At 31.9% G+C, this 27,745-nt stretch overlaps 1 protein-coding gene across 4 annotated transcripts in view; it reads left to right on the plus strand.

The window, feature by feature from the left end:
• Positions 1 to 27,745, plus strand: part of NBEA (neurobeachin) — a 656,028-nt gene that overhangs the window by 298,838 nt on the left and 329,445 nt on the right. For all 4 annotated transcript variants that reach the window (XM_081046841.1, XM_081046842.1, XM_081046843.1 and 1 more), the window contains one exon: positions 12,075 to 12,136. In XM_081046841.1, the coding sequence (XP_080902967.1) occupies positions 12,075 to 12,136 (62 nt within the window). The remainder of the gene's footprint in view (positions 1 to 12,074; positions 12,137 to 27,745) is intronic.

Consider the following 27,745-nt stretch of genomic DNA (forward strand, 5'->3'; position numbering starts at 1 on the left):
TCACCCTTGACTATCAGTCTCCAGTCTATCTTTCTCAGGTATCAAAACAGTTTTCCACATTACAGATGCCCCTTAATTAGGTAGAGTAACAACCATTTAGGTGGACTCCGGATCACAGAGATAAACCCTTTGTGCAGTAACTCCTTCCCCAGCAACCTTCTCATTTGCCAAATGAGCATATTTGGTTTCCTGTAATATTTCCTAGACCTCACCTCCTACCTCATGCCATCATATTTTTCCTGTGTATAGACTTCATTTGATTATGTCCCTCTGCAATTCTAGACTTTATAAACTTACTATTTCTGATCTCATTGTTGCAAAGGACTGTGGGGTAATGATTTCATCTTTAATTTTTCTATTTTGGTAAATAATTCAAACCAAGATTGTGTTATTTTTTTTTTCAAATCTGGTGAGATTTCAATCAACTAACATTATTTTTCTATTTCTAGTCTTAAGCCAGTAGGTTAGAAAAGCTGTTTCCTCTGTGTACTTTTACCACAGGACTGTGCTTTTCTCCCTGTGTCTCCTGCATGTTGTTTTCCTGTGTAGCTTCTTGTCTGCACTGCTTTCTTTTGTATATACATTGCTTCTTCATGTAGAGTCAGTACTTTTAATATGTTTGCTTGTTATCCAGCTAACAGAATTTACTGGATTATATATGGAGTAAACTCTGTTGTGCATAATAAAATCCATATAAGCTATAATTTATACTTGTGATACCAGTTTTTATTGTTGAAGGCTTATTTTCTCCTCCAGATGGAAATATGACCTGTGATGCACGATATACATTTTATTATCCATGCCTAAAATGTTCTCTCCGTACTCAGTAGGGTCATTCTTATTACACTAAGTCCAGCCAAAGATTAAGCATTTTAACTTTGGAACTGGTTAATTAAAAAGATGATGCATGTAATTTCAACAGCTGTACGTTGCAACATTTAAACTAGATAATATTTTCACATTGTTTTTTTATGTATTTGTTTTCATATAGAAGGAAATCTTGGAGCTAGATATACTTCAAGAGTAGTTATTTATATCAAATTAAACAAATTCTGTTTTATAATTGAATAATGTCTTTCGTGATTGCTGATCTTGTAGTGATCTGTAAGTCATTTTTTCTAAGAAGTTAGTAACTGTCCATTACTTCAAGTGAAATATTTCCTGTTGTTATTTTTTAATTCCACCATTTTCTTGTAATCACAGTAGGAATTACTTTAATTACATCGTTTATCTTGCTTACCAACTCAACATCCTACAATAGTTTGGAGATAACCCTTGGTCTCCTCTCATTAAACCTATCAGTTTATCTGCTTATGTCCTCCATTAAAACACAGCTTTTTCTAGTACACAGAACATATATGTTTCATAATTGTGCTCTGGCATATAGTAAGTGTGCAGTACTGTTTTTAGAACAGAATGACTGAATGATTTTAATTCTTCCAAAGGACTAGCTCCTCGCTTTTTGACAAGCACATTTTATGGCCATTTATTTGATTCCATTTTTCAGATTTCCCAGTTCATACTGTTTCAAATGATAACTGCAGTTTGTAATAAATCTATTATTGCAAGAAGGATTAGAATGAAAACACCATTGCTTTTAATTTATAAGTAGGTCCAATATTTTATGCTTGAAGTTTTATTTTTTTAATTACCAACCAATTCCCATCTTGACTTCATTACTATATTATTACTGGATCATATTCTGGTATCTAATCATATAATTTGACTCCAAACTATCACTCTGAATTGCAGATAGGTGTGAGTTGGATATACAATTTTCTGGTGTAGTCTAAATAGTCTTGTTAATTCAGTGATCGTTTTGTTTATATAATCCATGGCATGTAATCCCAATAAATTATTTCTAGGATAGAATTGTATGCTTATAATAATTTCTTTGAATTATGAAAATATAGTTAATGTTGTATAATTTAAGGAAATGCCAAATTCCGAGAATTTTCTCTAATTCATTTCTAAGAATGAATAAAACTAAACTGATTACTCATCTCGATTTAATATTTTGCCTTAAATGGAGCATTCAGTAAACAAAATTCACCTTGGGTCAGATTGGAGAATTTATTTCTTTGAGTTCAGATAAGGAACTCAGTGAAGGTCTAATTTGTTTTCTCAGAGCACTTCAACAATCTTGGCCTGTAATTACTGGGTAATATTAATGCACTATTGAATATACGTGGTGTTTGCCTGATTGACTTCTTCTTGAGCTTACCTTTTACCTGGAACTATATTTTTGCTGTATGCCTTAATCAAAATTATCAAATAATTTTTCTTCCCCAGTTATGTATCTTAGTTTTTTATCTTTGACTTCATGAATGAATTATCAAGAATAGTGATACATAGTATTTCCATTTTGCATTACAGTTGTTTGAAAGACAATGAGCCAAATGAGAATGTAAATAGAATTTGAGTAGTCTGGAACTACAACTAATCAAATTATGCATTTATACATACTATGTTTAAAAGGAGAATCTCATTTTATAGCACAGAATTTTTTAAATTTTTTAATAGAAAGGCATTAGTATAGTCATTTTTATTCAACTGTAACTATTCACGTGATTTAATTGTATGAGTGTTTAACTTGATATATTTTTTCTCTTTTGATTATTAATATTTTTTGAAGTGAAATGCATGGTTAAATCACGTATATCATTCTTGATAAGTATTTGGGACCAGAGTCTTTCTTGGCTAATGTCAAAACTTGAACCAGATATAGTTTAGTCATTTTAGAATTTAATTGAGGCTTTTTGGAATTTCAAGGAGCATAGGGAGAAGAGAATAAAATTGGTTCAGGGGAGTGATACAATTGGTTCTATAGTTAAATTTAATCCAAAGAGAATTGAGGGCTCTAGATGATTTATGATAGTGAAAGTGTCTTTTATTTCCGTTATGTCACCCGTATTCATTACTGTTGTGATTGAATCCGAAGTCAAGAAAAGGGCAAGACACTCAGGTCAGTCACTTCGGTAGAGGAAACTTGAGTCAATACTTCAAATAAAAGTATTTATAGAAAACCTAAAATAAATCGTTTTAAATTATTTTGAGGCAAAGGGTTTCTTTTGTGTGTGATTTTTTTTCCAGTATAATGTCATCTAGGCTCCCTCATAACTGCGATGTTAGCTCCTTGAAGTCAGACTGTGTCATCTCTGCATACAGCAGTGACTTACTTATGTATGGTTCCTTAAATAAATTACTTAAATGAAATATAAACCAAAAACAACAAAAGAACAAGACAAACAGATAAGAAACAAAAACTCATAGACACAGACAATAGTTTAGTGGTTACCGGAGGGGGAGGGGGCGGTCGGGGGAGGGAGACGAGGGTAAGGGGGATCAAATATATGGTGATGGAAGGAGAACTGACTCTGGGTGGTGAACACACAATGGGATTTATAGATGATGTAATACAGAATGGTATACCTGAAACCTGTGTAATTTCACTAACAATTGTCACCCCAATAAATTTAAAAAAAAAGTCTCAAAAGACAGCCAGCTCAAAATTTAAATAATCCCAAAGTGATTTAGAAGTTTTAATCTTATTTTTCAGTATGTGTAAATGAAAAATGGTATTTCAAAGGAATGTGTAAACAGAAGTTAATTCACATGGTAACAAGAAAAGAGTAACACTGGACATTAGGATTTGCCTATTTCCCTTGACATGATGTTTTGATGGACTAGCACAATGTATTTTCTAAAACTTAAACAACCAAAGAATAAATTGCAGCAGTGTTTCACATTTAATAGGTGTTTATGCCATGGGAATACACTCTTCAGCTCATCTCATTACAATCAGACCACTAGTAGGAACTATCAATACAGCTTTATTTTATATTGTAATCTATCATTCTGTGGAGGAATTACCTATGAAAGAGTCTTAGGAACTTCAGCTTTACCATCATGCAAACATTCTTGGTAGAACCAAAACTTTAAAAAAGAAAACAATATCCATAGTGAATAAGACTAGGCTATATCTATACAATGATAGAAAAACAATTTAGAGAATTTATTCCAACAAATTAGTTAAAGTGACTTCTTGGATATTGTGTAACTACCGTTACAGTTAATTTTCTTTGTGAGCAATCTACATGTTCTAGATTTGCAATTTAAAAGCACTTAGCCAACCATTCCCATACAGCAATAAATGTTTAGTTCTTCGGAAACATGGAATTTCCATGAGGGAAGGTGTAATCTCAAATTACTTTGAAATTGCAATTAATATTAATTTATTTGTGATTCTTTCAAAATATTTCATGTAAGAGAGTATCACTCATTTCTGACTCTTAAAAATCTAAGTCACATTTATTTTAATAAATGCCTAAAGTCCCGTATTGAAAACCTTAGAACCAGATATGTTTTGTAATTCAGGTATTTGGGGATTTAAGAAAGGTAGCGGATGCCTATATGTATATTTCATAGCACCTTCAGTGGAGTCTGAGATAGCTCGTTGATCAAGCATAATGATATGTCTACAGTGATACATAGATATTCACATCTAGTAGAATACAGATTTTAATAACATCACATGAGGTGAAATTTTGCTGATAATTGAGTTTGCCACAATCTTACAATAAAGCTTTTTTCAGAGCTTGTTGGATTTTGGAATTATAAAGTATTATAGACATTTATCTAAAATAATTTAACCTGCATTTTAAAAAATCTGTAGATGTATGTGTATGTGTGCATATGTATGTGATCTGTTTCTTCCTCTTACACACAGGCACAGGCACACACACACACATATGCACTCAGATGCTCATGCCTTGGGGTAGTTTCATTGGAAGACAGCCAAGCTCATTTGCTTATGCATTGTCTTTGGCTGCTTTTGCACAACAATGCAGAATTGAGTAGCTGTGACAGAAACTGAATGGAGGCCCCAAAGCCAAAATATTTTATCTGGACCTTCACAGAAAAAGTTTTCTGACGTGATATATACTGTATATCCAAAGAGTTCAGCTTTGTTCCTGTTCTAAAGACAGTAAGACTGTCATCCGTTTGTGATAACTTAGTTGTTAGTAAAATAAAGTAAATCAGTGAATGAATGAACTGTCACTGTCTACAATATTTGGAGGTTTTTTTCAGTTAAAATTTATAATCTAAATATAAAAATAAGCTGTAATTACAGATCAAAAAGCTTTTTCTTAGTAACTGAACTTAATGTTGTTTTAGTTTCTTTAAGGTAATATTACAGTTTTTCCATTTGTAATGCAGTTTTAAAGTAAAATCTCTGAAAGAACACATCGGTAAATTTTGAAATTGTCTAGTTGAAATGGCAGTAATACTACCCATATACATATTAATGTTAAAGTAACAATATGAACACAAAATTCAAGCCATTATTGTTGCTTACGGGATTTTTAATATTGATTTTTGATTTTTTATTTTTTGGTTTCCTTTTGGTTTTTGGTTTTAAATTAGGAAGCCACACTACTTGCTTGGATTGCTAATTTTAAAGTTTTTGACCTTAATAAGTTCAATTGACTTAAATGCTAATTGTGAAAGTGATTTTTTTTTATAGACGAGAGCATACCAAAGTGAAGAAATAAAAAAACAAAACAAAAACAAATTGCTTGTTTCCGATTACAAAGTAAAAGAATGGTAAAGACCTTAGGGAATAGCTGTTATGCTGAAAGAGATGTGTAAACATTGCGGAAGCCTTAAAACGTATACACTTGATAGTTGTGCCCTGTATGGTAAGTATGCTGCATACCACAATGTGAATACTACACAGAACAGAGAATTTCAAAGTAGTTGCCAACTGTACGTCACTGCAACTAAAGCAAATGAAGCATAGTGAGCATGCAAAATTCTTCAAAGTGTGTAGATCTTATTCATCATTTATTACAAAAATGAAACTATTTCAACTGTTTTGGTGTCATTAGTCTTTATTAATTTGGAATTCTAGAAAGTGAAAATCATTGGAAAGTTATTTAAAAACTAGATAGTCCTGGGAAAACTTGATTTTTAAACTTCAGATTATCAGAATAGTAGTATCTATTTAATGGAACATGAATTAGTATATTTTACTGTAAGGGGAAGTAGAAAAAACTAGATCTTAAAACTGTACTTAAAAAAGAAAAAAAAAAAGGAAAAAAACACTATACGGATAAGATTAGTACTGGTATTCTACTTGTGGGATTCTTGCAAAAACTTCACAATTGTATTTTCTTCAACACCATGTTATCTGTGTGACTTATTTATATGTAGTTTGTCAGAGTTACCGAATTTATACCTAAACAACAATTCTAAAGCCAAAAATTAAGTTTCTTGACTATCTGTATTTCTAATTTTGTCTAGAAAGAAACTCAGCATTTTCTTTCCGCAAACCTGCTCCTTCATTTGTTTCCCTATCTCACTTAAAGGCATCATTCACACTCTGACTTCTCCTTTACGTGATCCTTTAACCTCATAGTCCATTGTTTAAAATATGTTATTGTCTCAAGGCAGAATATCTTTCAAATCTGCCTCAAGTCTGTGTCTACTTGTATTGCCACCGCCTTCTGCTCAGGACTTCATTATCTTGACTAGACTTCGCAGTTAGGGGTTTCTTCCTGTATCGCTGACAGAAAGTGATCTTTCCAAAATGGACTGGATTCTGTCTGCCCTCTTCTTAAAATCCTCCAGTAGCTTCCTATTGCTGACAGGAAAACTACGCCATCCATGGCTCTGCTTTCTGTCTGCCTCTCCGTCTTCATTACCGCCCACTATCGCCTGCACTCCACAACAGAACATTCCAAGTCCGTTTTACTATCGTGTTTCCCCGAAAATAAGACATAGTCAGACAATCAGCTCTAACGCATCTATTGGAGCAAAAATTAATATAAGACCCGGTATTATATTGTATTATTGTATTATACTTTATTATATTGTATTATATTGTATTACATTATAGTATAGTATATTACATTACATTACATTACACTACATTACATGGCATTATATTGTATTACGTTTTTGTTCCAAAAGACACATTAGAGCTGATTGTCTGGTTAGGTCTTACTTTCGGGGAAACACGGTAGCTAGTTCATATTTCTTTATACCTCTAACTTTTCTCTGTCACCTCAGATGACTTTCCCTTTCCCTTTTTGTCTAGATAAGCTCAGCATTATCCAAGTGAAATGTCACATTCCCTATAAATTCTCCATAGCTGAGTGGCTCACCACTCTTTCTGAACCTCAGCCACTTTGTATTCTCTGTGTACCTCCGAGAATTCTAGATCATGATTTTGTTTACATAATCTGCCCGACTTTCCTCACTTCTTCTTATACATGGTACCTGGCTTGGTGTCTGGCACATTAGACATGATGTGCAATAAATGCTTATCTTAATGAATTGGGTTCTTGTTCTTAAATATATATATATATATATATATATATATATATATATATATATATATATATATGTATGTATACAATAGAGAGAGAGAGAGAGAGAGAGAGAGATTTCTATCTATCTATCTATATTTTTTCCCCTCAAAATCTTATTTTTTCTCTATCAGCTACAGTAGTTACCCAGTGAATGATGGTTTCTAGATTTAATCAAGTAATTGGTATTTATTGAGAGTATACTGATAGCCACCCTATCAGTGACCACCCTAGTCATATATATATATATGACCACCCTAGTCATAGATGTCTGTTGGTCTCCTCTCTTGGAAACGGGTCCTTGCTGAAAGAAAACTGATGTTACTTAAAAGATGAGTTATACCCACAAGAGTGATTCAGTGCTTGTTCCTATAATATTTCAAACTCTTTACAACCCACATGAGGAACATCCTGCTAGAGATGGAAGTTGTCCACACTATTAAAGCTTAAGTGTTTTTTAACCTGATCTTCTAATTCTACAGATACATAAAGTCAGACACACAGATTGACTCAGAAGGGTCTGACAGCTCTGTATTAAAACAGTATCACCGTACCTTTCAGTATCGCTTGTATTAAAGGATAGCTCTGTCCCAAGGTCAAACTAACTTCATGTGGGGACAGAGCCAGGAGAGCAGTTTTCAGGCTCTCGACCTCACATGGAAAAGTGCTGGCTCGGGTAGTAGATGGCCATCAGCTGTGACTAGTTGGCCATCAGCTATAACCAGTTAGCCATTGGCCACTAACATAACTGCCGTGGCCATGCTAGCGGGTTGGTTGGTTGGCTGGCAGAGAAGCGGACGGCTGATTGCGGATCGTATGACTCCTGCTTCCTATATCTCCAACCCAGCCACCAGTGAGAATATAGTGGTATGACTCCCCTATCTATGGCTCCATGGGTGTTCCTTTTTGGCCTCACCATATCCTGAGTTGTTGTGTGGGGAACGGGACCAGAGCCCCACATGACACTTCACATTCATTTTACAATTTAGTGGGTTTGTGTGCATGTGTGTGAGTACATGCACGTGTGTCTGTGTATTTAAAGGTGAGGGAGTGCAGTTCTGAAAGTTATACTGACTTCTTAGCCCTAGTATGTGTGAACACCAAAGAACTGCCTGTGTTTTGGATGACGATCTCCTTAGCTATACTCATTTGTCTACCTAATTAATGTTCTCAAGTACTTGTGTATTAGCCATTCAGTTAGCTGACCTTATCTTTCAACAAAGTAGTTCCTAATATATTCAAAAGCTCATACGAGACAGTTTTCCTCACTGTCGAAATACCTCCCATATGTACCTCCTTTGCTCACATGTGTATTGTCTACACTCCAGGTGTTCATTTTATACTGGTGATCTAGTAAGGTATACAGTATTGTATTAGTATTTCTAGTCAGAATATTTATTCTCATGAAATGGATATTTGCTGGTGAAAATGTTCTATTATTTGGCCAATACCTATTAGATTTTGTTGGAGAGACACATATATACAGCTCTTTGGGGAACATTTCTTAATTGACAAGGCAGGACAAATCATCATGGAATAGGAATACCATAATTGAGCCTTCATATCATTCCCCCCACTTTCTAACTTGCTCTAAATTCTGCCTCTTAACTTTCAAAAGTATTTATAATTTTGTTTCTTTCAATATGTATCTATCTTTGAATTTTACTATAGCCTTCAAGTTCATCTTTCAAGTCATTCATCCCCCAAGCAATAAAAGTCTTCCAGATTTTTGTGTTGTTGTTCCCTGTTCCCTTTGTATTTTTCACTTGAGATAGTGCTTTTCGTCCCCACGTCTGACCAGTATATGCTACTTTCCCCAAGAAAACTGTCAAAATCATCCAAGTTGAAGTACTAAGATCTTTCTCGTAGTCACAATTGCCATCCTATTAATGTGAAATTATTTAGCTCTAGAGCAAACATGAGATGAACTTGCAAGTTAGATGACTTGAATTTAAGTCCCAGTTCTACCACTTACTGAATGAAACACCTTGGATTAGTCACTGAATCTCTTCATTTTTTTTATCTATCACATGAGGTAATAAATAATTAAAAGAGTTGTTAAGAGAATCGAATGAGACAGAATATATAAAAGTGACTAAATGGTAAGACTCTGTAAATGTTAGATAATCCTAGATTTGAACTAATAAATGGAGCACTTGGGAAAGTGTCTCAGATGTCTTATTCATTACTATAACCTCCTGAGTTCTAACACTATACTTGGCACATATCAGGAGATACCAGATAAGTTCATTATGAAATTTTTGCCAGAGAGAAAAAGGAAAAACTCAATCTGTTTGAGGCATACACTTGTAAAATATTTGTCTTATGCATATACAGCCTGAGTTATTAGACAAATTTGGCTATTTTGAGCTTTATGGTTAAAGTTAAATAAAACCATGTTTGTAATTACATCTTCAATTTTCAAATGTGGGAGCTTTTTTATTTAGAAAGTGTGCGAGGATAGAGTGTCATCAGGCAATGCTTGTAGTTTCAATATTTGTTAAAAATAAAAATTAAAAAAACACCCCGGAATTTACCTATTTGTCACAATAATATTTAGAAATAGTTCTGACCAAAGTGACTATATAATTTTTGAAGGCTGGAAAGTCTTCCAAAATTGCCTCCGATTGTGTTCTCATTGTCAGGGTTAGTTGTTTGTTTTTTGTTTTTTTGTTTTTGTTTTCTTTTGAAGAAAACCCATTAGTTTATTCTGTTTTAAACTAATTAGACAAAACACATTAATAAAAGTGAGAATCTATGGAGTTGAAACCACAGTGGCCTTTTTCAAAGCACTTAGAGTGCTGTTTGCAAACTACCATTTTCCTATCCTATCAATTTGTAGTAATTTTCTTTGAACAAAACATTGATGGGCCATTTGTTTCTATTTTTCTTAGGATAGAATGATAGTATTTGTAAAAATTATGAATGTTCTTTTACATAGGGGTTTTTTGGATGTTCATGTGAAAGTTTAGCCTGTGAGAAATGAATGTAATTCATGCATGTTTTTCAAGTTGTTATGTATTTAAAAAACTCTAATACACAGACTATATGGTGAATGATTATATAGTAATTTTTATATAGTCTTGTAGTCTAATCATTATTTATATAGCCTTACAGTTTAAAATCTAAATTGATACAGAGTACATATCTTAATTGTGATCCCTTTGCTATGCAGTCTTTGGCTTTTTACTTAGTTTTTCTTTGTCAGAATTTCATATAGTTGAGTAGCCAACAGGTGATAAATGTCCCATTAATCTTTCTGACTGTCTAGGTCCAGAGTATGAGAATTGCTGATCAATTACAGCAATTGTGTCTTAAATGAGTTTTTCACATCTGCCTCTTATTTCATTAGTTAACTGTCTGCCCAAAGATCTGATAAGATGGAATACTAGTGGCTTTTTACAGCTTGTTCTGTCTGTCTGTACAATACGGATATGGTCATTAGGAGAGTGGGCACAGAAGGGTATTTATTTATTACCCACAACTAAATATACATGCTAGTATCTAGAAGGCAGTTGAGACTATTTATTGAAATCACCTTAAGAGGAAAAAACGTAACTGTTTTTGCTTCAAGTCTCCATTTAGCAATAACTAATGTTTCAAGAAGGTGGCATTTCTTACTGATTACGTTACATTAGCAATAACTACATCTTACATTAAGATGATGGCTTTTACTGATTACTTTTGTCCTCAAAAGCCTTTTGATGGCTTTTACTGTCTGTTTGTCCTCATAAACAGAAAAATCAAGCATATTAATTAATTAAAAAAACAGTGACAGACTTTTAAAAATATATTTTAAATTAGCAAACATCACGATTGACATACTATCATCCAGAGATTGTTATTAATTCTTGGTTGTATCTTACTGTTTGCACTTTAAAAACAGTACCAATCGCGATCTGCATTCTTTTATACAGCAGTCATTCTTTTAATTGGAAAAAAGTCTTGGTGATTAATTAATGTTTAAACTGCTTATAGGAATAATATGACCTTATCTGTAGAATGGGAATAATGATAGTATTTCACAGATTATAAATAAAAATTAAAAGACCATGTACATAGGGTAATTAACACAGTGACCAGCCCACAGTAATTGATCAATTAATAATAGCTACTATGACGTAAATATTGCTACATTTATTTATTTACTTTTTCTTCTGATGTCTCTTCAGAGATTTTGGAAGCAGAACACTGGAAGATTTTTTAAACAAGAAGTAATATGTTAATTGTGTGAACTTCATTTTTAAGTATATTAAAAATTATTTAAGAACTAATAACCTATGTGGCATTACCTGTTTGCAAATTATTTTAATTTTGTATTTTGGAAGATTTAGGTAGATCTTCAATGATCACTGTTCTGCACTCCAGGAGATAGTCCCATAACAAATGTCACTGTAATGAAAGCAGCTCTAACTAGCTCATCAGTTTCTGTAACTACTCCCTCCTTGTTTCACTCTATGAAACGCCTTAACCAAATAAATAACCAAAGCATGAAGTCAATGTTTCAGTATATTCTACATCTTCTTGACAATCTGAATATTTTTAATTAATCCTATGACAGTAAGTTTGTGAATGTGTCCATTCATGTTATTTTAGCAGCTAAAGAAAGTTTTTATAAGTTAAAACTATATAGTGAATTAACTTGGAATAATGATGTCTACCATTGTAATTTCATTTTGTTTTAACCTTTCTTTGTTGTAGGCCTTGTTTGCATGAAGTCCAGCACTTCTGTGGTTGAGCTTGTTATGCTGCTTTGTTCTCAGGTATGAAATCTTACTCGCTTAATTACATTAAAGAACATGAGGGGATTTTTGCTCTAACAATAGAATTTATGCGCCCACTTATGTATATGTTTATATGTGTTTTAAATTTCCATCTATTATCCCATAGATGAAGAAAATAATTTATATTGAGATACACTTTTTTGTAGATGATCTTGCCATGTAAATATTGATTTGGTTTCCTTCTTCCACTCTGTAGCCCTCATTCTTTCCCACCCTCCCTACCTTTCCATTGTTCCCTATCTTTGTATCTCTGAAAAAATATATACATATGTAAAATTTGTTATTGATGTTTTGATACCCTTCTTTAAAATCCTGTCTTTTAAAGATGATACAGTAGTAGAATTTTTAATTTTGGTCTTTATATTAATTACATGGTTTCCTCTCTATCAGATTAGAGAAAAATGAAAACTAAGTTTTTTTCATGCAGTAGTCAAAGTATAAAATACAGCTCAATAGTGAATGGTCTATGATATGATATCTTTCTGTTTTCCTTTCCTTTTTTTAATGGAATTTGTATATTTCCCTGTAAATTCTAAAAATCTACTTATCCTATTTTTCTTTAGTAATCAGAATTAAAAATAGAATTGTAATTGTTTTTTAGCAATGATAAGGACCTCAACATATATTTTACATTTTTCTGATAACTAAAATAGGGAACTGATGGTCTTTCTTCTCAACAGCTCTTTCAAATCTCCTAGTGATCCTGATTTTCATTTAAGTATAAATATTTTGTCATTTCAGAATGAAAAAAAGAGGTTACTTATATTTGTAATAAGTAGTTATTACATTTATCCCTAGTTTCCTCAATAGAAAGAAAAGTACATTTAAACTGTTTCTTGTTACTGACCTGAGGTCTTTCTATGAGCACAGCTAGCTCCCAAATAAAAAAACAATATGGCTTCAACTGATCCTTTAAAGCACTGCAAAAACAAAACAACCAAAAACTTACCTATTGATTTCCAGTCTTCAGGTTTACTTTCTTCAAGAATATATTCATAGGGAAATCATTAGGTCCATTTCCCCCTTTTCAACCAGGAAGAATATTAATAAGACATTAAAGAAAACATCTTCCCATCAGGAGTTCATCTTCAAGGCATTTGAAAATTGTTACCTAATGCCCGAGTCCTGAGTTCGAGAGACATTTTGAGAAACTTAACCTGTTAGGATCTCGATGATACACATATAAAAAAAATGCTTTTATGAAAAAAAAAAAGCTTAAAATTCCTTCGTCCTTAGCTCTCGGTTTCACTGCAGTTCAGAGAAATAAAGAGGAATGTAGCATTAGGGTCTAGTGTCTTTGATGGCCTCATCATCTAATCATAGGTTTAACATTACTCATTTGCTGGCTCCAGGAATTCCTGCCATTAAGGGCCCTAGAGATGAAACTTTGCCTCAGATATTGATTGAAAGGAAGAGTGAGAAATTCAAGCTCTCTATGCAGTGCACTTTCAGTGTTTCAGCAAAGCAATATTATAAACATGTCTCTCAGTGTGATTTTTAAGTTGAAGTTTTTAAATAATTCAGAGTGTTTAAATATTTCACGTGGTTAATTGATTAAATATATCTCATCGAAATGACTTAAAAATGTGTTTGTTAAAAAATAAGCTCTACTTGTTTTGCTATTTTCTGTTAAATTGAAATGTTGCTTTTCACAAAATGTTTTTAAAGAAGCAAATGAGTAGTTTTCCTTCAATACAATTCACTTCCAAGTTTATATTCTACTTTAATATTAGCTTAAGATCATCCTCACAGATCATTAATTGTTCCACAAATGTCTAAAACCTTCTTTTTGAGAACACACAAAAAAATGGACATTTTCAAAGTTTCTAAAAATAATCTATTTTTCTCTGCTACTCAGACTGATTTATATCCTGTTTTCTTCCATTAGCAGGGTATCCATAACAGTAGTAGACTTCTGATAAAGAGAAATAAGTATAGTTAATGCTGCTATGGAAACTGTTTCACATAGCACTCTCCAAAGTTGAGTTGCCTTCTACAGGCCTTAATGCATCTCTGCAACAATGGAGCTGATGCCTGTACAATTAGCACAGTTCTGTAGTCTGTCTTTGTGCCAGGGCGGAAGGCAAGCCTAAGGAATCTTTTCAGCTGCAGAGTTCTGAGTTGTCTTTTTGTTTTACAATTAGCCCTTTGTAAGTATTGATAGCTCTATGTCATTATGATGAGCATTTATTAGTATTAATTAAATAGGCAAAAATCTGAGTGTGTAACTACTATCTTGATGCAATTCATATATATATATATATATATATATATATATTTTTTTTTTTTCCCCCCCACAGTGGGAATAGTAACTAAGATATTATCCACACTGCGATTTAATTCTTGGCTAAAACAAGTTTTCAATGCAAATGGAATTTTCTAGTTTGTTTATTTGCTTAAAATATGCTCTTCTTTTTCCAAATTTACATAAACCACAGAAGTATAAAATTTTGGTTTTAGAGAATAGGTAGCTAAGAGTTGAAGAAGGAAACGAAAATGCAACATTTCTTGCAGCAGTTGTTTTCCTTGCATTTGCTGTAACACATTAGATGCTTTTAATTTTATGCTTTTCATTTGGGAAATTTCATGTTAACTATTATGTATTATTAAGGATATCAGCTTTTCTTTCCTTATTATCTGAGCTCCTGATTAAACTTGCTATTGCCAGTGGTTTATGTGCAAAATATGGTCTAAATTTACATGAGATCATATTACAAATGTCTGAAGGTACTTGTCAAGGATAATTCAGTTCATATGGACAGCCTTTTAAACTCCAAGGGACATGCCATCCAGTCTACCCCCCAGTGGAATTTTTGGTCTCTGTAGAAAATGTATTTTAAGTTTTAAGAAGCTGTTAGCATTATCATTATATTGCATTTATTTTTTCCACCTCAAATACTCAAAACATGTTTTATTGTATTTTGGATACTTTTCCATTTGGAATTTATGACACTAAAATAAATATTAACTATTGAATATTCTTCTTCCTTTACAATTTGTGTTAAAGTTGTACTTAGTACCATCTTTAAAAAAAAATGTTTTTCTGACATTTGGAAATAAAATGAACTGAAGTAAAAAAAATTATATTGTTTGACAAACTCACTGTTTCATTAGTTAAGTACAGTGTTTCCTGTAGAGTTCTTCAGTGTATCACAGGCCTAATACTGTCTTCTCTAAACTTGTTTAAAATTTTTACATCAAATGTGGTTCAGGTGCTTTATTCTATATGTGTACCTTATTTTCCCATTACATGATTCTGAGTGTGTTGTGTTCTTTGATGAATAGCAGATTTAGTTTTCTAGTAAACTTTTTTTTTTTTTTTTTAGGTACTAGAATAGTTTCTAATTATTTCCAGATTTTTTTTTTTTTTTAGGAAGTCTCCATCAGAGGTACTCCAGGAAAAACTGAGTGATGTTATCCCGTAGGATTTCTTTAAGTTTTCATAAGTAAAGCTTAGCAGATGTCACTTGCATTTTTCTGTGCCTTATCTGTCAATAGAAACGTTTTATAAATTGAGAAACTTTTATGTAAAAAATCATGTCTCTTAGTATTTAATTACTTGGTGACTTGAAGCACTGATTAAGCAAATGTATGCTTAATAAATCATTTTTGTTCTCATTAAAAGCCCAAACCTGTATGAGTGACATGAAGTAGAAGTCAGCTTTGCAAGTCTTTTTAGGATCTGTGTATGAAGTTACTAACATGAATTATATTGTGGTTTTGTTTGCCTTTCTTCTTTTCTAAATACTTTATATACTTAAATAAAAAAGGATTTTACTGACTTCACTGATGTGATCAAGGCCATAACCCAGGGCTTTTAAACACAGCACATACAAAAGAACCACAACTGAAGAACAATCTTCCTTTTCAAACGATTTGGCCTTTGAACATTTAAAGTTTTCATTTTTCTTCAATATGATCCAGGTTAGTCAGATGGTACAAAGCAAAAAGACTATTTTTTCTTCTAACTATAATAAACCTAAGATTGAGATACAAAGAAATAGATAAGGTGAATTCGGAGGCCTACTGAAAAGTATTCACTCATGAGTACTCCATGTTAAAAGGATTTTTGGTGAGGATAATATGGAGATTACAAATATAAGAAAACTAGGGGTTGACTAGATTTTTTGTGTCCTCTTTGCAAATATGAAATCATAATTATGAAATAGCACATTTATTTATTTATTTATTTAGTGACTGCTTTTTTTTTAGCATTATGAGGGTCACTAAATATTTACTTATACTTTCTTCTATTTGTTAAGGAGTCTAGTGTTCATCTATGAAACTTGGCCATTATGTAGCTTAATATGAAATCAGTAAAGAATAAAAAATTCTGGCATGATACTTTAAATTAACTAGATTCAAATACTACTTACATATGGTTCAGAAAATTGATCCTGTGAACCAAGAATAAGATTTTGCAGAAGGCTTTACTGAGATGGATTGAAGATAGACTGCTTGAAGCTACTGTGTTTCCCAGAAAATAAGACCTAGCCAGACCATCGGCTGTAATGCGTCTTTTGGAGCAAAAATTGATATAAGACCCGGTCTTATTTTAATATAATGTAAGACCGGGGCTTATATATTATACTATATGACCGGGTATAATATAATTTATAATATAATATAATATAATACCAGGTCTTATATTAATTTTTCCTCCAAAAGACGCATTAGAGCTAGGTCTTATTTTCAGGGAAACCTGATAATACATAAGCATTAGCAGTGAAGGACATGGAGACTTAGGAACCAGTCTGAGCAAAGATCCGGAGAGAAATAAACCTGTTAGGTGCTCAGACCACTGACCAGCCTCATTGGGAGCACATTAGAGATTAACTAGCCAGGCTGTATTTATTTGGTTTTGTTTGGTTATGTAGGGGAAATGCCCATTTCCAGGGAATAAATGAAACAATACTTTCCTCCAGGGTATTTTTTAATATAAAATATTGTAGTGTAGTATTAGTAGAACACAACTGATGTGGATAAGAAATTTTCTAACTTTTGAATGGTATTGGGTATTTCATAGTTTTTGCCCTTACAGGTGTTGCCTCTGTTTTTAAAAGGAATACAGCTACTGTTTCATTCCTGAGTATTTAACAAATTCCTGCCTTTTTCTCTGGACGATGCCTGACCCCAACTCTCATCTGTCATATAACATCATATGAAAGTTAAAGGAGCAATTTTGGCATTTAAAAAATTTGGAGTTGCTATGATTATATCATCTTTCTTGCCATAAAGTATGTAATATGTCCTAAATATAAATAAAAGTTGAGCAGGAGATTGAAAATCTGGTGGTGCTTAAAGATTATTGTCAACTTGGGTCATAAAGATTTTGAATTATTAGAAAATTTGGAGAAAATTACATAGTAAAAAGGTAGGCATTTGAAGGAAAAAGATATAAATATTCAGCAAAAGTCTATTTGTTGTATCTTGGGGAGAATGCCTACTAAACAAATGCAACAGGAGGTCATACTCAACTATGTTATCTACCCAATAATTTATAGCATCCCTCTATAAAATTTAATCAAAGATTTAAAGGGCATATAGTTCAAATTACTTTCCATCATTTATATGAGGTGTTTTATTGTTGATTTTTTTCTGATTCAATAATGTTTCTTTTTTAAGATTTTTATTAAAATATAGTTAACATACAATATTATACTAGTTTCAGGTGTATGCTGTAATTATTAGTCATTATATACCAAACAAGTGATCACCATGCTAAGTCCAGCAACCATCTGACACAGTACCACACTATCACAATGTTATGGACTATATTCCCTATGCTTACATCCCCATGACTTACTTGTTTTATACCTGGAGACTTGAACCTCTTATTCCCCTTCACCTACCCCCCCCTTTTGATTTTTCAATTACAGTTGATATTCAATATTATTTTATATTTGTTTGTGCAGCATATTGGCTAGACATTTATGTAATTTATGCAGTGATCCCTCTGACTAGTCTAGTACCCACTTGGCATTATACATAGTTATTACCATATTATTAACTATATTCTCTATGCTGTACTTTGTACTCCCATGACTGTTTTGCAACTACCAATGTGTACTTCTCAATTTCTTCACATTTTTCGCCCAGCCCCCCAACCTCTCTCCCCTCTGGCAACTATCAGTTTGTTCTCTGTATCTATGAGTCTGTTTCTTTTGTTCATTTATTTCTTTAGATTCCACATATAAGGGAGATAGTATGGTATTTGTCTTTCTCAGTCTGACTTATTTCAGACAATTGGATAAAGAAATTGTGGTACATACATGCAATGGAATAATATTCGGCCATAAAGAAGAATGAAATCTTACCATTGGATCTAGAAGGTATTATGCTAAGTGAAATAAGTCAGACTGAGAGAGCATTTTGAATTATAGAACATTTATTTAAAACTGTCCAAAAGAAAAGACTACTTAAGGATGACACAAAGCCTTAAGTCTTCCAAGGTCACTTTATTTCGATTATGCAATATATTTACACCATAACAAAGTTGCCAATGATATCTTCTGTTTTGCTCATTACTATCTATCTACACCTAGCACAGTGTCCAGCACATAGTATAGATACTTATTAATTACTTATTGATTCAATTCAGGAGTAAAAGGAAAACACAGTTCCCAATATGATTTGATGAATTTATTTTTATTATATAAAATATGCAAACGTAGAATATGCCATTTTAACCAATTGAAGTGTACAGCTTAGTTACATTAATTACACTCACAGTGTTGTATAACCATCACCATTATTTATTTCCAAAATTTTTCAATACCACAAACAAAAACTCTACCCACTAAGCAGTAATTCCCCATATCTCTCTCCCCAAGACTCTGGTACCTCTAATTCACTTTTTATCTCTATGATTTGCTTATTCTCAATATTTTACATAAGTGGAATCATACAATATTTATCTTTTATGTCTCAAAACATTAACATAATGTTTTCAAAGTTAATCCATGTTGTAACATGTATCAGAACTTCATTTCTTTTTATGGTTGAATGATATTACATTCTATGTGAAGTACTGCATTTTATTTATCCATTAATCTTCTAATGGGCACTTGGTTTGTTTCCAGTTTCTGACTATTGTAAATAATGCTGCTATTAACATTGGCCTACAAGTATCTCTGAGTCTCTATTTTCGGTTCATTGAGGCATACAACTAGGAGTGGAATTGCTGAGTCTTGTTGTAACTCTATGTTGAACCTTTCAAGGAACTGCCAGATTTCCACAATGGTTGCACCATTTTACATTTTGATGAGGAATGAATGTGTGTTCCAATTTCTCCATATCCTCTCCAACACTTATTTTCTCTCCCTTTTTTTTTTGTTTGTTGCTACATACATTTTTTTATTATAGCTATCCTAGTACATGTAAAGTGATATCTTGTGGTTTTGATTTGCATTTCCCTAACAACTAATGATGCATCTTTTCATGCACCTATTGGCCATTTATAAATCCTCTTTAAAGAAATGTCTATTTAAGCCTTTCCCATTTTTTATTTGGGATTTTTATTGTTGAGTGGTAGGTGTTCTTTATTTAATCTGGGTAGTAAATCCTCATTAAGTATATGATCATGCTGAGATAGTCTCCCATTCTGTGGGTTATTTTCATTCTCTTGACTGTGTCCTTTCATGCACAAAAGTTTTTAATTTAATGATGTCCAATTCTGTTTTTGTTTTCTGTTCTTTTGGTATCCTGTTTATTAACTATTATTTATGGCTAAATCCAAGATGGTGGAGGTTTTCCCCTGTTTTTTCCCCCAATAGTTTTATGGTATTAGTTCCTAAAATTTGATATTTGATCTATGTTGCGTTAATTTTTACATATGGTGTGAGATAGGGATTCAACTTTGTTTCCTTGCATATAGACATCCAGTTTTCCCATCACCATTTGTCAAAGACACTATTCTTTTTACATTGAATGGTCTTAGTACCCTTGTTGAAAATCAGCTGAGCATAGATGTCCAATATGATTTCTCATGCAAAAGTAGTTCCTGTATTTTAAAAGAAAAACAACTTTTAAATATTACAAGGTGAAATAAAATTTTGCCTAACCTCACGTTTTCAGTATTTATAAGTAATACAATTAATCACTTAATGTGTATTTGTTCAAACTATATTTCTACACATAAATACAAAATCATTTTTCTTGTTATTGGTATAAGCAAAAATTGCTGTTGTAACAAAAATCGTTTTCAAATTATTGCTTTTTCCAATTGGTACTATACAGCTGTGCTGTCCAGTGAAAATGCAATGTGAGCCACACAAAATTTAAATTTTTCTAATGACCACATGTAAAAAGGTATAAAAGAAACAAGGTGAGATTAATTTTAAAGTATATTTTATTTGACCTAAGTATAATGTCAATATGTAATCAGTATAAAAGCTAATTCATGAGATGTTTTATGTCCGGTTTTTTACTAAGTCTTTCTAATCAGGTATGTATTTTATACTTAGAACGCATATCAGTTCATTAGCCAAGATTCCAGTGCTTGTAATAGTCACGTGTGACTAATCGTTGCTATATTGGTCAGCACAGCTCTTCTCTCCATATATGAATATGTGTTGTTTTTCTTTTAATGTTAACGTAGTCCAAAGTAGAACAAGCAGTTCCAGAAGCTCAGAATATTGTAGACCTTCAAGCAAAGATCAGTTAATTGTGTGTCAAAGATTTCTCCACTGAGTTAAAAAAGGATGATATCTAAGTTTCTTACAATATTAGCATTGTTACATACCTATTGTTTCATGATTATTCATGAATTAATATGGAATATTTAACATAACTATACATAATTCTGCTTTATGCCAATTAAGCCCAACAGGGTCTTAGCATTCAAGATTTAATACTGGAAGTTCCTTTTGTTCTTTAGTAGTAATATAGATAAGTGGCATACAGTAATTTGTTATTTTGCCAAGACATGAATTGAGATCATGTGTGTTGCAAGTTTGGTATATGGGAGTGAATAAGCCAAGCCAAGTGAATAAGCCAAGCAGATAACAAAGCATCAGCAGTTCAATGCAGCCTGGGTGTTCCCATATTTTTTAAAATTTTTTTTTCAATTATAGTTCACATACAATACTATATTACTTTCAGATGTACAACATAGTGATTAGACATTTTACCTTACAAAGTAATCTCCCCAAAATGTCTAGTACCTATCAGGTACCATACATAAAGAGTAAATTAGTTGATGAAAGGGATTATGTCTCACATTTTTTCTCTTCTTGATCCCTGGTTATAATATGACATAACATAATTGATCATTAAATTTTTGTGTGATTATATATAATATTAATTTTGGAAAATTAAAATAAATACAAAGAATCAAGTAAAAATAGATTATAACATTTTAACTAGAGATAATTACTATTACCATTTGGTGTACTTCCTGCCAATTCTTTTTTTTTTAATTAAAGTTTATTGGGGTGACAATTTTTAGTAAAGTTACATAGATTTCAGGTGTACAATTCTGTAATACATCCTCTATAAATCCCATTGTGTGTTCACCACGCAGAGTCAATTCTCCTTCCATCATCATATATTTGATCCCCTTTACCCTCATCTACCATCGCCCTTCCCCTTCCCCTCCAGTAAAGTACTTTTTCTTTATGCATATTTAGAAATAATTTTTAAGTAGTTGAGAGTATACTGTCTATATAATTGTGTAATCTAGTTTTTCCTGTTACACTAAATTATAATTACTTCTCTCTGTTTAAATGGTAAATATTAATAACTATTAAAAAGCTTAAATTTTAATTTTTAAATCTTAAGCTGTTTATTAGTTTGACTTAAACAGTAATACCTGTACATTGTGAAAAAAAAATAAACTTTGACAGATACATAAAGATAAGGAATGAAAAGTAAAGAGCCTTCCTCCTTTCCAGAGGAAATTCCTCTGGTCATTTCCTCACTTCTTATAACACCCCGTTATAATTTATTTTCTAATTACAGTTGACATACAATATTATATTAATGTAAGGTATACAACATAATGATTAGACATTTCTATAATTTATGAAGTGCTCCCCCTGATAACTCTAGTACCCACCTAGCACCGTATATATTTATTACGATATTATTGACTATATTCCCTATACTGTACTTTATATGTATGTGACTATTTTTATAATTTTTATAATTCTCAGTTTGTACCTCTTAATCCCTGTCACGTTTTTCATCCATCCCCCCCAAATCTTCCTCCCATCTGGCAACCATCAATTTGTTCTCTGTATTGGTGAGTTTGTTTCTGTTTTGTTTGTTTGTTTTATTTTTTTTAGATTCCACGTATAAATGAAATTGTATGATATTTCTCTTTCTCTGTCTGACTTATTTCCCTTAGCATAATACCCATAGGTCCATCCATGTTGTCACATAGGAATACATATTATCTTTTCAAATTAGTGTTTTAGATTTCTGTAGATAAATACCCAGAAGTGGAATCACTGGGTCTATGGTAGTTCTATTTTTAATTTTTTTGAGAATTCTCCAAACCATTTTACATAGTGGCTGCATCAGTTTACATTATCACCAACAGTGTACGAGGGTTCCCTTTTCTCCATATCCTCTCCAATACTTGTTGTTTGTTAATTTATTGATGATAGACATTCTGACAGGTGTGAGGTGATACCTCATCGTGGTTTTACAGTGGTCTTTTGCTGTGGGATAGAGTATGCGCCTAGGTAGTAGTCACAAAATAGAAATATGTACAAAGGTCTTGGAATATAGATCTTGAGAAACATTAAATGTTTATTTTATCTTTATTTATGAACATGTTTTGAGAATAGCTTCATAATACCCAGCACTTTTGTGACATAGTTGAATACAGGCTAGAGCTCTTGATGCTAATGGTATAATATCCTTTATATTTATATTTTATTGTATCTTTTTTTTTCAGTAATAATGTTTGAGGACAACTATACTGATATACCTATTCCTAACTCTAGAATAATATGACATTCAAACACTGTCATCAAAAGAGTGGGACCAGCACTACAATATAACTTAAGTCAAAATAGTAATACATTGGTTACGACACAGACATGTAGTAAGCTCTTAAGAAATGTATTCTGTTGAACAGATGTAAATTACATTTTTCATGATAAATCATAGAATTAGACAGTCATTATTTCGCTGATTTTACACCACTAGAGGATTAGGATTTTGTATTGTTAAGCTGTAAAAGTTCTTGTTCTATCAAATTTTAATTTCAAGAACTGAAGATCTTCAAAACCACATTATTATTAAATTTTAAAGTGCATACTTCAATAAAACAAACACTCACTTTTTATAAATATTCCATATATTAATTTTTATTAAGTTTATTAGGATGACATTGATTAGTAAAATTATATAGGTTCCAAGTGTACAATTCTATAATACATCATCTATATATTGCATTATGTGTTCACCACCCAGAGTCAGTTCTTCCGTCACCGTATATTGGACTCCTTTTTCCCTCTTCTACCACCTCCCTGCCCCTTTACCCTCTGGTAACCACTAAACTGTTGTCTGTGTCTATGAGTTTTTGTTTCTTTGTTTGTCTTGTTTGTTTGTTGATTTCAGTTTTATATCCCACATATGAGTGAAGTCATGTGGTTCTTGACTTTTTCTGTCAGACTTATTTCAGTGAGCCTATAATCTCAAGATGCATCTGTGTTGTCGCAAATGGCAGTATTTCATCTTTTCTTGTGGTTGAGTAATATTCCACTGTATATATGCACCACATTTTCTTTATGCAATCATCTGTCGAATGAAACTTTGGTTGTTTCCATGTGTTGGCCACCATGAATAATACTTCAGTGAACATAGGTATACATATATCTTTACAGGTAAATGTTTTCAGAAGGACTGCTGAGTCATGTGGTGATTTTATTTATTTTTATTTTTTAATTTCAATTTAATTTTTTTGACCTTGAAAATTTATTTTAAAAACAATAGTCTAGATTTTGTTATTTTCCTACCCAAATCAATCTTAAAACTTGAAACATTTCTTCTAGTTTCTTATTTAATAAAGTTAGCATTTCTTGATTTTTTTTCTGTTCATTTCTAGTAACACATTTTGTCAAGAAAGAAGAGGTATCCTCAGCAACTGAACTTAGCATATAAATATGCTTTTTTGTTTTATATATTCATAGATATAGAAAATGTTTTATATAGTATTATCTTACATAATCTACATTAGTTTTCATTATAAATACAAACACATCCATATATATTATATTTATTTTTCTCAAGAGTATTGTAATAAAAAGTTGTGTTAAATTTGTTTACATAATTTAGTAATCTAATAAGAATCCTAGAAAACCTCCTTATGTTTATCTTTATATGATACACCAATTTTTCTTTTAGTAATCAGTAGACATATTTTTATATTGCCTAATGGTTTTTCTATGGTCGGTCTTCATATATGTCAATAATCTCTTTGAATTGATCATTGACTACTCATTTCTTACATTGAGTTTTTCCCACAATGCTTTTAGTAAGATATTCATGAAAATGAAAGAAAAGATACTTTGAATACTTGCATGTGGTGTTTTTTTAGGTTATTTTTGCATACATTGAAAACATTCATAATCTTTTTTTCCCTCTACATGTTTTTACTTCATTCCTTTTACTTATTAACTTTTCTAACTTATTGCACAGAATTTATGAGCATGCCAATTATGAGTATTCATTATGAAAAATTTGGGGGAGCATATATACTTTTTTTTTAGTGGCAGTTAATGATAAGTAGACATGAAAGATATAGGAAGTAAAAAATCAATTCTGGAGTTCCAGAAAGCTTAAGATCTCAATTTAACCTTCCATTTTTACCCTGACATATTTTCCATATTTTAAAGATTTTGAGATGGATTGAGTCTCTAAGGACATTAAATTGGTTTCTTCATTTTATACAAAGCAAAAGGGAATGAGAAATGTACATTGAGCTGACATAGGGGAGGAAAAACTGGTGGGAAAAAAATATATATATGTCCTGGGTCTGAGATTTCTACTCGATCATCTAACTACCATAAAGTGATTGTGAAGAGAACATAGGGATTTCATTGTCATACTTCTGGAACCTATTTGTCTTCAAAGTGTTTAGTTTCAAAGGATCCTTAACTTGATATCCAATTCACTGAAAATGTCCTTCAGCTTTAGGAAATTTTATGCATCCATGTAGAAGAGTTAGAAATTTTTGACAAAACTGTCTGCAGGCATTCAAACTCAGTTTAGTATGTTTCCCCATGAAGTTGAAAATTTAATGCCTATGTTTAATTTAACACCTTTTCTTATTGCTGTTCATTTTCTTTAGTACTAGAGTGAGTTTGTGTGTTTTCTAAAATGGCAGATAGAAGACTCTGCAATGATTTATAGATAAGATTTTAAAATATACTTTTTTCATGTCATTGCCAAGAGATTATCATTGTTGAAATGACAATAAATTATTTGTATTCCCTTGTATACATTGTCATGTATGCATTTCTGCTGTTTTGGGTAATTTCTCATAAGTCTGTATGTATGAGAGAATTGGTAGAAAGCTAAGACAATGATTAAAGTGTTATATCCCATTTGTTAACTCTCATACCAGAAATCACAACAGATATTCAGTCCTCCTCTGTGCTATGTACTTTTCTTGTCACAAAGTTTTGCTTATCTCCCTTTTCAATATTTTCCCTACTTATTTTTTTGAAACTTAGAATCAGTTGCATAATAATGTGCATTTAAAAACACTTGTTGAAATGCAGAAAAAAATGTGCATCAGTGTAAAAGAATATAATCATTGCCTCACAATTCATTTCTCACATTTTTAACACATTTATTATATAAGCTGACATTTCCCGTGTCACAAAATACCATTTATGTCAATGAATTGCAATATCAGAGCTTCAAAGGATCTTAGGAATGGCCTTATTTTGGAGATGTGAATACTTTAATAATTATGATATAAATTATGATGTAATTATGATGCAATAGTATACAATTTTACAAACAGAAGAAAGTTTAAATAATTCATTTTATGACAACTAGGCATTTGAGGTCTGTATGAATACAGTCTTGTTAAGAGAGAGAAATGACCTAAGTCAGCGGTTCTCAACACCGCATACACAACAAAATCATCTGGGAAGCTTTAAAATAATAATGATTCCTGGGCCCTATTCTTAGACATTTTTCTGATATGATTGGTACTTTTTAACCACTCCCCTTATGATTCTTTTGTTCTGCCAAAATTGAGAACCACAGATCTAAGTGATACCATAGATTTGGGAGAATTAAATCAGTTCGACAATGAAAATACATTGAGTACGTACAATATGCCAGTACATACAACTTGCTACTTACTAGTTAAATAAAACAAAATCCTTTCATTCATTAAGGAGTTTATGATTTAGTGGAAAGACATATGTGTAAGTAGGTCACTACAAAACAAATAAATTTCAGAGGCAATGTTCTCTGATTAATAAAAATACAAAATATTAAGTGTTGAGGAGGTAGTGATCTAGATTAATTCCATTTCAAAAGTTTTAAAATTATTTCATTGACACACTTAAAATTTATCACTCTGCAAACATAAACTCTTATTACATACAATATTGCCCATTTCCATAACAATAAGGTCTAAAAATCCATCTATAACTTGAAATAACTGAGGGAGAATATGCATTTGTTACACTTTTCCTATAGGATACTTTTTCCTTCACATTCCATTTTTTCCTTTACACGTATGCATTTTTGTTTACTACTCAATTCTGTGTACCATGTTTTACCAAGGATTTAAAGAGATTAAACTGTTCCTCTAAAGGTGCCCCCCAAAGTGAATATTCGTGCTAATTTTCACAACTGTTATTCAGTAATCATGAAACAAGCTTTAACAATCACATTCAAGCATGACATTTTCTAAGGGGAAAATACACTATTTTGTGAGGAATATTTTGTCCTCCCTTTTTCTCTTTCTCATTTAGTTAGTAATTGAAAGAAATAAACTTGTGTTTTCCTCGTTGCCATAGGGGATTCATTTGTTTAAAATGCACCAAAACAATGAGAGACTAAAATAAAATAGTCTCAAACTAAATCCCAGAAAACAGCTGATGAAACTTATGTTGAAAATTTCTAGTTTTAGTGCTACTTGTGTGGCTTAAGTCGTCATCTCTCCAATTCCTCTACTGAAGCAGTACCCTGGGGATACAATGGATAGTAGTAGGAAGGAATTGAAGAGCTGCCACAAAGTGTATCCCACAAAACCCACCAGAAGCACAAGCATTCTATGCTCTTAGGTTTTAAATTCATATTTTACTGTATTATGCTTATAATTTTGAATTAAATTACTTGACTTTCTTTTGGTTCCTCTCAGACACTAGGGAGATGAATATGTATATCCAGGGACTTATTATATATCTCCTGCCTGGAACTTTTATATTTCATACCACAATTTGAAAAACAAAAACTTCAAATCTTAGTTCTTAATGAAAGACAATAGGTAACATTTTTGTGAACTTAAACATTATTAGCAGTGGTTAATGCAGTTAACAAAGATGGCCTTGATAAATTGAAATTATGCAAATTGATTATTATAATTTATGAGGAATTTTGAAAACCTTC

The sequence above is a fragment of the Rhinolophus hipposideros genome (assembly GCF_964194185.1).
Source record: "Rhinolophus hipposideros genome assembly, chromosome: 4".
NCBI classification, from domain to species: Eukaryota; Metazoa; Chordata; class Mammalia; order Chiroptera; family Rhinolophidae; genus Rhinolophus; species Rhinolophus hipposideros.